Source organism: Triplophysa rosa, linkage group LG7 (genome assembly GCF_024868665.1).
Source record: "Triplophysa rosa linkage group LG7, Trosa_1v2, whole genome shotgun sequence".
Lineage (NCBI taxonomy): Eukaryota > Metazoa > Chordata > Actinopteri > Cypriniformes > Nemacheilidae > Triplophysa > Triplophysa rosa.
Genome location: NC_079896.1, coordinates 3709574 through 3722019, shown reverse-complemented (window position 1 = coordinate 3722019; position 12446 = coordinate 3709574). Strand labels below are relative to the sequence as shown.

The 12446-nt window shown below is 36.6% G+C and overlaps 3 protein-coding genes across 3 annotated transcripts; 1 reads left to right on the top strand and 2 right to left on the bottom strand.

Annotated features, from left to right (window-relative positions):
• Nucleotides 1-391: 391 nt before the first annotated feature.
• On the bottom strand, nucleotides 392-4853 carry chmp4ba (charged multivesicular body protein 4Ba). The gene is made up of 5 exons (XM_057337479.1): nucleotides 4483-4853; nucleotides 2556-2733; nucleotides 2296-2410; nucleotides 2079-2205; nucleotides 392-1966 (listed from the first exon to the last, which is right to left on the bottom strand). The coding sequence occupies exons 1-5, from the start codon at nucleotides 4664-4666 to the stop codon at nucleotides 1902-1904; spliced, it is 669 nt and encodes a 222-aa protein (XP_057193462.1). The 5' UTR covers nucleotides 4667-4853; the 3' UTR covers nucleotides 392-1901.
• Nucleotides 4854-5386: 533 nt separating this feature from the next.
• On the top strand, nucleotides 5387-6104 carry atp5f1e (ATP synthase F1 subunit epsilon). Its single transcript, XM_057337482.1, has 3 exons — nucleotides 5387-5520; nucleotides 5736-5860; nucleotides 5960-6104. The coding sequence occupies exons 1-2, from the start codon at nucleotides 5489-5491 to the stop codon at nucleotides 5857-5859; spliced, it is 156 nt and encodes a 51-aa protein (XP_057193465.1). The 5' UTR covers nucleotides 5387-5488; the 3' UTR covers nucleotide 5860; nucleotides 5960-6104.
• A 120-nt stretch (nucleotides 6105-6224) lies between these two features.
• tubb1 (tubulin, beta 1 class VI) lies at nucleotides 6225-10101 on the bottom strand. The gene is made up of 4 exons (XM_057337478.1): nucleotides 9969-10101; nucleotides 9149-9257; nucleotides 8919-9029; nucleotides 6225-8408 (listed from the first exon to the last, which is right to left on the bottom strand). Exons 1-4 carry the CDS (start codon nucleotides 10023-10025, stop codon nucleotides 7276-7278), a joined length of 1410 nt encoding a protein of 469 aa, XP_057193461.1. The 5' UTR covers nucleotides 10026-10101; the 3' UTR covers nucleotides 6225-7275.
• Nucleotides 10102-12446: the final 2345 nt, after the last annotated feature.

Genomic DNA, 12446 nt, shown 5'->3' with positions numbered 1-12446 from the left:
TACCTAAACCAATGAGGATTCCCAGTAGTTCGGGCGTCTTGTTAAAGTTTGAGAAATTTTGGATTGACGCAGAAGTACAAGTTCCAACTTGCTTTAGTTGCAGCGTTATAGTTTTACAAATATTTGACTGCATGAAGACGGATCTGTGTATGGTGGGGTATGGGACTTATCTAAAGAAGCTGCTTACTTTTCATAAATGTTGGTATTCCAATATTTTATGTCAATAAATCAGACTCTTACTAAAGACACACATCTCTGGCCTCACTAGAAATGTCATCCTTACAAATACCTTTTCAAAAACCTTAAAAACAAACGAATGCAACTTTTTAGTATCATCTGTAGATTGGTGCTTTAAATATAAAGAAATTGGTTAAATGCAAAAATCAAAAACGGGGTTGATGGCAAAATTTTAATGTAGGTGTAAGGTTGAAGGGATACATTGAAAAGGCAGAGAAGAAGAACATAGGACAGTGCCAAAAGGTGACAGCCCTTTTTACAAACAAACAATAAACAATGTAAATGAGACATTCCGATAAATAAAGAGTTACATGTTAAGAAATGATTTCCCCTCTGATTATTCAATACAACACGCTTTGATAAACAGCAGTGAGGAAATTAATAAAAACCGTTGTACCAGAACATTACAATAGTGCTCTCTGTAAAATAAAGCATGGGTAACACCTCACAATAAACATTAGTTACTGCAATAGCTAACATGAACTAACAATGAACAATATCGTTTTTACAGCACTTATTAATCTTTGTTAATACAAATACAGTTGTTCATTGTTCGCTCATGTTAACTAGTTAACTAACGTTAACAAATGAATCGTCGTAAAGTGTTACCAAAGCATGCTATACATCTCTGTGCTGCCTATTCTTTTACAAACCTGAATGCATTCACACATCACTAGCACACAAAAAATTACACACAAACATCTCAAATCTACAACCTTGTCATCATTTATCCTTTATACAACACCCATTTCAAAAACCATTTTGTTAAGAAACCTTGGATATAAACGCTTATTCCTGTAGTCACAAAATATCTCAAATACAGTACACATTTCTGGAGTGAAGGAGTGTCATAGGCATCCCATGGTTTCAGGATACTGTGTAAACCACCATGCCATTAAAGAGAGATCTCTATGTACAGTAGAAGTTGTACAGTCTCACCACTCAAACTGACATATGTTTAGGAGGTGGATTGCGATATCACAAATGATCACAACACCTTCATGCTCACCTCAGGCCCAAAACAGAGACCAAGACTTGTACTCATTTAGCTTACGTGCTGATATAGGACATCCTTTCTGGACTAAGATTATTGTACATGGGAAGTATGCTATATTCTGAAATGCTTGATATACACAGGGGTTACAAGATCAACAGAGGAGAAAGTGAAATAAGTGCACACAAACACAGGTTCCACTCTAAAACAAATGAACAAAAGCACATGTTCCAAAAACAACAAATATTGTACATCCCTTGCGTGCAAAGGGTTTCCGTGTGTATAGGTTTTCTCGGACCAAGATGCAAGCTGAGGGCTCTTTGTGATGCAAATGTAAAAAAATATATGACAACTTTCACAGGTAATGGAGGGCCGCACACAAAAACACATTACAACAAGCCGTCTTGTGGGAACAGTCCAGATGAGACCAAGAAAGAACGAGCAAAACATCAGTCTTGCTCGGAGGAGTGTGTTGACTAAGCCTGGCAGAGATGTTTTGATTTGAAGCGGTAGCATTTCTGTTTTTGTTTTCCTCTTGTGCGTTTATATATTAAGCTATTTTAGACATTAAAACGTCATACTTTAACATACTGTGGAGTCCTTCCAGGTCCTTTTGTAACAGGAATTTGAGTGTGTAGTGTGTATGGGTTTTACTAGAGCCGAACGGGCATTAATTTGCAGCCCATGCTTCCAGATCTTTCATGTCATCCTCATCCTCTTCTTCCTTCTTCTTTGCTACAATCACAAATGCATCGGAAAATCATGTTAGTGATTATTGTGGTTTAAAACCATTGTTTTGCAACGACATAACTTAAATATAGAGAAGTTGTGTGTACGTGTTTCTTACCCGGTCTGGAAGGTAAGGATGTGGATGGCACATTGGGCAATGGTACATTCTCCGTGCCTCCGATCTCCAGAAGGTTCTTGTCCAGCTCTTCCTGCTCCAGCTCCTCCAGTTCGGCCAGCAGCTCATCCTAAAATAACAATCAATCATAACACAAATAAGCACGCACACAAAACAAGATGCACACATCAATAGCTGTGCAATAGACGTTTCGTCGTACCTCATCGAATTCCTCCCCAAACTCGACAGGCTTTGAGATCGCGTCTGAAATTTCTTGAGCCAGCTCCTGCTGTTCTGTGATGTCCTGCATGAGTTCATCCACTTTGTCAATGTCCCTGAAGACACAGCAGAAAGAGACATTTTATTTGTTTCTCATGCAATGACAATCTGTGTTCTGTGTTCTTGCAAGGCAACAACTATAAATATGTGCACGAATTTGTAATGTAGGTACTACTTTAAAACATGTCACGAACTCCTTACATGTTATCGTGAGCCATCTTCATGGCCTTAGCGGCGAAGCCCATATTCTTGATGACCTCTGTATTAGTGTGAGCATTCTCTAGCGCCTCCCGCTGGAACTCAATGGTAGAAAGGGTGCCATCGATCTGAGCTAACTGCTTCTCATATCGTTTCTTACGCTTCAAGGCCTGTAAAGCAGCTGTTTCAATAAGAAAGAAAAGATAACATGTATGATTAAAAAATAAGCAAACTGTAGAAAACCCTTGCATCAAAATGTATGTGGTGTGTATAATCAAATGTGGTTTTGTAAAACATTTAGTATTTTGAATGTTGACAAAAGTTCTTCCTCAACAAAGAAAGACGTTTCAACTTAAACGCAGAAAGCCAAAAAAATAAAACAGTAGCTTTGTTTATGCAATGAATGGGAGCTAGTCTGAATAATACATCCACTTTACAATACAATAAAACCCTTAAACGTCTCTGACGTCATGTTTAAAGGGGCATTCCAAACCCATCACCTGACCCAAAGGTATTTGCACAATGAGCAGTCACGTTAAACACTTTATTCCATGAAGTCACTGGAACTTTGAACTATGACAAAACTTCAGTCCCACAATAATAATCCCACAATCTGCTTGCTCATACCAGTTGAGCTCTTTATGTGCCATGTTTAAACCCGCCTCACAGGATAATCAAATCAATTATTGAATGCCTCTATTCTGGGGACTTTAAATAGGGAGTTGTGTTACAGGTTTCACAAACTAGATGTCTTTGATGTGTCCTTTACTCTCAAATAAAAATGTATGAAGCTATTTGTGGATGTGTACTACTCAGCAACAAAGTGCTTTGGAATGAAAAAACAAACTTTTAATTTTAAGTTGTATGAACAAGTGGCATGGTTTGGGTTATAATGAAACCATAAGTTTAGTAACTTTACGTATATATCAACTTTTAGGCATGTGATGGTATTTAATTTTACATGAACACATGCTGGATATTTTATTTCTGGATATAGTATTATCACATTACAAAACATGTTGAAACATGCGTGTCCTCTTAAGTTTTGCATATCATTTTTAAAATATTATATTATATATTTAAAAAGTCATATAGATATAAATACATAAAAAATGTATAAGGTAAACAAACAGATACTAATACAAAACAACACAATCAAAGAATCATAAGATTTTTAACAAATATTTATAGTACAATGTAAAATGAATGCAAAATGTTTGACCTTTGATATATAACTTTTACCTATAAATAGTGACACACGTTCTTTTATATAATTTCTTGCCATGTTTTGCTACATGTTGTACATAGAATAATATTTAAGGTCCACTGTAACTGTAGACAACATATTAACTGTATAGTCTAGACAAGGTAGAAAGATAAGAATGCTTTTCTTTCTCTACGTTCGAAGAACAGTTGTGAAACTTAATACATTTTTATATACATCACGTCACTTAGGCAGAACATATCAACTATTTTCAAATGCAGAGAGATATCTAGAAACAAACTAAAGTTGATCAAAGATGTTGTTCACGTTTATTCTCTATGAGAAGTTTATCATCACCATGGAAACCTGTGTAGGTAAGAGGTGAACAGAAGGACAGCTCATACTCTTAACTCTGTCTGACTCAAGCATCTAGTCAAATGAAAAGCCAAACTAGTGACCTAAATGTACATAGGGAATTCCCTACACTCTTTTTGAATGACAGCTCTCAATGGCACTACAGATATGCATTAATGACTGAATGACTGATGAAAAACTTCAGATATTCCTCAAGAAATTCCCTTGATTAGTGTTTGGCAGAATAAACTAATGCAAAGCAGTGACAACCACAGTACAAACCTAACCTGAGATGACCAGCTAACAAGCAAGCAGCTAGTAACTTCCTTCTTCCTTTCAGGTAACGTTAAGCAGGACCCTACAGTCTCTCACCTCTTTTGTTCTTTGTCCCGTTTTTCTTTGCCGTCATGAGCTCTTGCTCGATCTTTTTCTCCAGAAATTCCTGTTTCTTCGTCAACATTTCCTCAGTCTCTCGGAGTCGCTGAATAGCATCTTGGGGGCTCGCAGATTTCCCCCCTTTTCCACCGCTCCCAAACAACTTCGCAAACACAGACATCTTGCCCCCCGGACGACAGCAGGGATTGATGTGGCAGGATTTTGACAACTAGTCCGTGCCGGTTTTTAATAGAAATCCGCTTTAACCTCAGCGTGGTTTCTGCCTGTCACTGACCCAGCAAGCTTGTGGATGTTTTCTCCGCTTCCTCTTTCTGGCCCAGGCCGCATGATGTCACCACGTCACAAGAACATGAGTCACGTCATGACGTTTTGAACGTTCGGGTTCTATCACATCGGTAACCTTCAAAAATAGATAGTTGATTTATTTGAAATGTACATTTTAATCAGTGGACGTTTAAATAATTAATATAATTAACTGGATTTTTGTTATTTTTGTATATTCTAATTTTACCCTTGTATTGAAATACATTTACCTTATATTACGCTAGCTCTACATCAAAATAAAAGCATTTAAGTAATTTTAGAAACATTTACGTAATTTAAACAAATATGGGTTTGTGGATTAAGTACACAATAATTAATAAAATACACAAGTAATGATATTGCATACATAATAATACTTACTGCACGTAAACTCATCATAACAGTACATATATTTTTATAAATACATTTAATACATATACATTTTTAAATTAATTAATTAAATGTTTATTTAAATAAACTACGTAGCTTTTAATTTGTAGTTTAACGTTAATTGTTGTGCAGGGATTGGTTGTATTGTGGTGATTGACGTGTGTGCCAGCCAATCACACCGCGGAATCTCTCTAAGACGCGATATCCGGTACGCACAGGCCTTGTCCTCGTCCTTGATCAACTCGCACTGTGGCAGTTTGCGAACCGTCGACTCACATTTGTGTCAAAAATGGTTGCGTACTGGAGACAAGCAGGGCTGAGGTAGCTGGATAATCATTAATGTTATATCTTACAAAGTCGTCTGTTTACCTGGCGGCGAAGTCTATGTTATGTATGAATTGGTTTGGCCTGGATCTGCACAGATACTCGCATGCGCGCTGTATAGTGACTCTTACGTATTAGTCTTATGTCTAAATTTACGCATGGATGCGAATTATTAATTTGTTTAGCGAATAATGTCTGTCTTGTCATTGTAGTTACATCAGGTACTCGGCCATCTGCGCCAGGGTCGTTCGAGCAGCTCTGAAGCCACAGTTCAAAGTGGAAGCCGTTAAAAACGCAGAAACCAACGTGAAGGTCACTAAACTGAAGATTGCGTGATGTAAGTATTCAATGCTTTTCTTATGTAGAGTAACTGCATCTTGTACTTGCTTATGTAATGGTAAAATGGACAAATTACAGACAATGCTTTTTTTTGCAGGAGATGATATTGAACCACATGACCCTCCATTCCCTAACCAACAGATTCTGTCAAATTCATCACTTGTGTCTGCAATTCTGATGACCTGATTGAATTAAAAGTTATGTTCTTTTGATAATAAATTATGAAGAGCCTCGAACTAAAACAGTCTTTTTGTTGTTTACTTGGATTTGGTGGGTGCATTACACTTAAGTTTTCTGCTTTTTTTGCTTATTGAGTTTGATCAAGATCAAGACACTTATTGTTTTGTATAATTGTAGTGTAGGTTGTGGTAAAATGCTTTTATGTTCTTAGGAAAGTGTGCCTGGTGTTCTGCATTTTGGCCAGGTCTTTGCCAATCAACACTTTCTAATAACTGTTATTTGTCATTTATATGGGAAGCATTGATTTGATGATTTTGCATTGGTTATTATCAATTGGACAACAGTCTAGTTATTGGACAACAGTCTAGTCATTCAAGTTTATTGTCTTATATACAGTGTTACACCAATATTGACATTTCAAACTGAAAATGAAAATGAAGCGCATGTATTTCATCTAGCTTGAACAATTTTAGAAAAGGCACCAATAATATTAGTATAATATAGAGCATAGAGTAGCCAACACAGTACTTTAACATTTCAATATTGCAAGACAGATGTAATTTTTCAAGTCACAGGATCCAGATTACTGTTGCCATTAATATTTCATTCAAACAAGCAAGATTTTCTCAACATAAGTACAGAGAATGGATTTAAAGGTAAAATTACATTTAAGAATCTAAGCATAATTTTTTTAATGTTTTCTGCACTATACATAAAGAACAACAGAATAATGGAAATAAGAAATATTTAGTGCTGCAATAGTATTTTCCTAGTCACATATTTAAATGGTCAAATCTAAAGTTTCACAATAATGGCATATAGGAATATCTTATAATGTAAGTTTATTAACAGGATCTGCAAAAAAACGATTAAACTGGACATTTTGACAAGTAATGGCAGTCTATAAATAGTCTTTTTAAGCCCTGTGCAAGGGAAATGTCATCCATCTTGTTTTGTATCATCACAGAACAATATAAACAGTTATAAATGAAGTATAGAATATAAATCATATGTTGTGTTAACAATGTATATATTTACTATAATAGATGAGCTGTAAGCAATTTTGAGATATATGCTAAATATGCTTTACAATATATGAAAATAAAACTTTTACAATATAATATGTTCGAATATTAAATCTCTTGCATATAATTTTTGTATATGCGAGTATAACATTTGTTCCCCTGGGAAACAACAAGTTTCAAATTTTTCCAGATGAGAAACGCCTTTGTCTCATTCCCCGACAGACGTTTCAGTAACCACCTCAGTCTTTATCTCCACTCTGGTGCTCTGCACTGCTGACGACAGGCCTTCCTCTTCTGTAACTTCATCTTCTGCTTCCCACTCCTGATCAGCCGTGGCATCCTGGTATTGCTGGTACTCTGAAACCAGATCATTCATGTTGCACTCAGCCTCTGTGAACTCCAGCTCATCCATGCCCTCTCCCGTGTACCAGTGCAGGAAGGCCTTACGTCGAAACATCAAAGTAAACTGCTCCCCTATGCGTTTAAAAATCTCCTGGATGGCAGTGTTGTTTCCTATAAAGGTAGACGCCATTTTGAGGCCACGTGGCGGAATGTTGCAAACGGCCACTTTGACGTTGTGAGGGATCCAATCTACAAAGTAGTTGCTGTTCTTCTGCTGAATGGCAAGCATCTGCTCATCAACCTCTTTGGTGGACATGAGGCCGCGGAACATGCCCGCCACGGTCAGGTATCGTCCTCGACGTGGGTCGCAGGCGGTCATCATGTTCCGGGTGTCAAACATCTGCTGGGTGAGCTCGGGCACCGTGAGGGCGCGGTACTGTTGACTACCACGTGCCGTGAGAGGCGCAAAGCCCGTCATGAAGAAATGGAGACGCGGGAAGGGCACCATGTTGACGGCCAGCTTCCGAAGGTCAGCGTTCAGTTGTCCCGGAAAGCGGAGGGAGGTGGTGACCCCGCTCATTGTTAGGGATACAAGGTGGTTGAGATCTCCATAGGTCGGTGTGGTGAGTTTGAGAGTACGGAAGCAGATGTCGTACAGCGCTTCATTATCAATGCAATACGTCTCATCTGTATTCTCAATTAGTTGGTGAATAGACAGTGTTGCGTTGTAGGGTTCCACCACTGTATCAGACACTTTTGGTGAGGGCATAATGCTAAAACTATTCATGATGCGGTCGGGATATTCTTCTCGGATCTTATTGATGATGAGGGTACCCATTCCGGAACCGGTGCCGCCGCCCAGGGAGTGCACAAACTGAAAACCCTGCATGCAGTCGCAGCTCTCGGCTTCATTGCGGACGCGATCGACAACCTGCTCCACGAGTTCCGCACCCTCCGTATAGTGCCCTTTGGCCCAGTTATTGCCAGCTCCAGAATTCCCTTTACATTAACAGAGGGGATGACAGGATGAAAAATGATCTTATGATCCGTAAGCTTCGAGCACAACATGTTCTTGGACCAACATCAACGAATATATCAAACATGTTGGTCCAGGAACCCATTCAACAGACTGCATAGATGGAAGCTTACAACCTCCGTCTTATTGTGTTAGTTAAAAAAATCATCTTTTGAGACTTCATTGCTCTAGATATATGTCTTTATGGCATATTTTATGATATCATCGCTGTCCTTCTAAAACCTTGTATGTCCAAATTCGCTATTTTTCAGGAAATGAAAAAACGCTTTTCTTTATAAATGATTGCATACGTTGTTGTCAAAGTTGACAAGCACTATTTAATACTTTTTATTGGTCATATATTTGCAAACAAACATAAAGGGTGACTAAAAAACGATGATTTAAAAAAACCACCATGGAGATACAAGGATTCAGAGGGACAACAGCGATATTGTCCACTTTCTATCCAATTTGAGTGCTTCCTATTGTCTCACCGTGTATAAAATTGTCTGGTCTGAAGAGCTGTCCTATGTGACTGCCCCTCACACTGTCCATTGTGCCTGGCTCCAGGTCCACGAGCAAAGCTCTTGGAACATATTTCCCACCTGAGAGGCAAAGAAACATCTCAGACATTGAACTACAAAAAATTTCCAAATATAAAGTCCGATAACATAGCAATATGTAAAGCTTGGATGTAATGATGTTGTAAATCACATTTGCATACCATGTGCTTCATTGAAGTAAACATTGACCCTCTCCAGCTGAAGGTCCATGTCACCTTCATATGCTCCCACTCTGTTAATGCCATGTTCATCACTGATCACCTCCCAGAACTGCAAAGACACAGAAAATTGTTTTATTTAATCAAACATAAGATTTCGAAAATAGGCATGCAACCTCTATAAAAAAAATATAGTTATTTTTCAATACACATCTGGAAACTCTACAGAGCTGACTTATCTGTTTAAGTCAGTTTAAGTGACTCGTGCTTATTCTTCCGGACGCCATTTCATTTTTACCACAATTTTATTGTATCTAGTATACAGTATACAGACTGCTGAGCTCATTTCCATGATAAAAAAGGCACACCCTGCCACCCTCGCCTGTGCCTCTTATCTTACGGTAGACCACAGTGGGGGGAACACCCCGCCCCCTATGGCCACACGTATTATAACTTCAAACTTCTATTCATTTTAAATTTTGAATACTTTAACCATGGTAAAAAAAACCTTTTATGAAAATATAAAAATGTAAGAAGAATATACAAACAATGATATTAATAATATATACTGTAGTTTAGTCATTTAGCTGAATGCTGCAAAACACAGTAAACTGTATAAATATTTAACTTAACATTACAGTAAAGAACAAAATATAACTTAACTAGAGAACTAAAACAAAGTAAATCTACAATTTAAAATCACAAATACATATCAGACTCAGTTGCCTGCCGAAAGTTGAGTTTAAGCTGGTTATCCAGCTTTTAAATAGTTAAATCAATGAATATATCTTATAAAAATAAATGTAGGATACTTATACCACACCTTTGAGCCGATCTGATTCCCACACTGGCCGATCTGCAGATGAACAATCTCACGCATGATCACAAAGGTGGCACAGAGAAAGATGGAATAACTTTGACCGTAACTCTAAAGTGCCTGCTGTGGGTGTAAAACCAGTGATGACATCATTAAGAGGGAGTTACCCTTCTGCCTCATAACTACCACTTAGTATTACATTGGATTACAGAGTTTGACATTTCAGTGTAGTGCAACTCTGTTTTGAAGTTTAGGAAAATGATCACATTTTTGATCAATCTAAATACATTTGTGCTATAGTTCATGTTTAATTCTTTAACTTTTTGCATTGCAGCATCCAAACATCGTGGGCAACAATCCTCAATGTCTCTCTGGTGGGTATGATAAGGCCCCAGTGGGCCGTATCTGTCAAACTGCAGTGACACGGTCTGTCAGAAAGACGGACCACACGTTCATTGTTTGTGTGTTTTCCCAGCATCATATCATTTAAGAGAGTTAGTTTTTTATGTTGAATTTGAAATATTTGGAATTTGGAGGTCACATATGATTCTTATGATTTCTTAAAAGCAACCTGTTTGTGTATTTCCTAAAGCTGATGCAATTCTGACTTTAGAATACAGACATACATTTTGTGTTGTATAGCCTAATTTCTTATTTCCTTATCCTTATTATTCATTATTATTATTCTTTATTTGGCTATATATTTACTTTATTAGTTTAAAATATAAGTAGATTATATTCACTTCTTTGTATACATTCTGTTAGATGCTGCATTTGTATTGTCTTCACACGCAGATATGAGCTTGTCACGAGACAATGTTGTGAAGCAGTAATTTTCCACTGTCTATGCTGGTATAATAACACCTGCTCAATGTGTTTCTAGTGAGACGAAGTCGGACAAAGTTATAGAGTGAACTCTAGACAGTATTCTAGACAGAGTTAGAATGGGCATCTGAACGCAACTATGTTTTCTCGCTACAATAAACTTTTTTCATTTTATTATAAAAAGCTGCAGGATAGTTAGATCTATCAGCTTTGGGCGTATGAACAAGATGGAACAACACTACGGTATCATTTTGGATCAATAACAAGATAGTAGAATTTATCAGATCTATCACATAAGACTCTCTCACAAGACTACAGTACCACAATAGATGCCATGTGTGATTTACACACATAAATAGGTGTGACATTAAAGCATACATTAACTCATCCATATGCAATATTCCATATTAAAGTGATTGTTAACAGTAAACCACATTAGTTAAGATTAGTAAGTGTTAAATGACCCAAATTTAGGAGACCATGTGCCACAATCTTACATAACGTAAGTGCACAAGGCATGTTATCGAACAGATTGAGAACAGAAGGCAAGCTATTGTGCGACTTATTCAACCTTCCAAGAAACAGGCGAACAGTAATATATTTAGCAAAGTGCTGGGGTGTTTGAACTATCTGTGTCAGATCTTGTAGTTACAATGAGCTCTTTGATAATTTCAGGTCATTTTATTAAGAAGAATTAAAAGGCAGAAAATGACGCAAGTGAGAAAGCAATGATAAATAAAGGGGTAGAGTGTGTTCCTTGTGTTGGAGTAACACGAAATTGTCACAATTTTTGTCAAATGAATCATGCTCATTCAACAATTTACAAAATCTGCAAATAAAGTGTTACTCTTAAAGTGATAGTTCGCCCAAATGTTTGTCATCTTGTCATTACAAACCTGTATGACTTTCTTTCTTCTGCACAACACAAAAGACGATTTTTTGAAGAAAGCCTACCAGCACCGGCACCCATTCACTTCTATTGCATGAACACAAAACCATTGCAAGCGAATGGGTGCTGGCTAACAACATTCTTCTAAATATCTTCTTTTGTGTTCTGCGGAAGAAAGAAAGTCATACAGGTTTGAAATGACAAGAGGGTGTAAATGATGCAGAATTTTCATTTTTGGGTGAACTATCACTTTAAGTTTGTATTGGAATTGCATGTTATTATACATTAACGCCACCTACAGGATATTGTTATTACAACCGTTATAGTTCTACCATGTGTTTCTCTGTAAGTCATCCATGTGACTAAAAAAAAAAATTTGTCCGATACATAGCATGTCATTCATCACAATGCATTTATTTATTTCTTTTTCCTCACTGATTCTCTATTACGATGTCACAATCGTTTATAGTACAATAAAACAAATAAATCAAAATACGTTATTGGCATGTTTTGTGTGTTTTTACTTTGTTTTATACAAAGCAAACAAACAAAACAAAACAAATAATAATAATATAATGATCATATTAATAATGCAATTAAATAAAATACAAAATAATATATGGTAATATTAAATATAATAGAATAAAATTAATACAATTTAATCATAATCTAATTTAATATAATTCAATTTAATTTAATAAAATATGGAATATAATATGAAAATTATAACAGTAAATAATATCAATAAAATAAACACAAACTTACAATAG

Coding starts and splice junctions, on each gene's coding strand:
- atp5f1e (XM_057337482.1), top strand. CDS start 5,489: ATGGTTGCGTACTGGAGACAAGCAGGGCTGAG. Junction 5,521..5,735: donor TGGAGACAAGCAGGGCTGAG/GTAGCTGGATAA, acceptor TTGTCATTGTAG/TTACATCAGGTACTCGGCCA.
- tubb1 (XM_057337478.1), bottom strand. CDS start 10,025: ATGCGTGAGATTGTTCATCTGCAGATCGGCCAGTGTGGGAATCAGATC. Junction 9,258..9,968: donor GGAATCAGATCGGCTCAAAG/GTGTGGTATAAG, acceptor GTGTCTTTGCAG/TTCTGGGAGGTGATCAGTGA. Junction 8,409..8,918: donor ACCAGACAATTTTATACACG/GTGAGACAATAG, acceptor GTTAATGTAAAG/GGAATTCTGGAGCTGGCAAT.
- chmp4ba (XM_057337479.1), bottom strand. CDS start 4,666: ATGTCTGTGTTTGCGAAGTTGTTTGGGAGCGGTGGAAAAGGGGGGAAA. Junction 2,411..2,555: donor AAGATGGCTCACGATAACAT/GTAAGGAGTTCG, acceptor CTGTGTCTTCAG/GGACATTGACAAAGTGGATG. Junction 2,206..2,295: donor TTGGGGAGGAATTCGATGAG/GTACGACGAAAC, acceptor TTGTTATTTTAG/GATGAGCTGCTGGCCGAACT.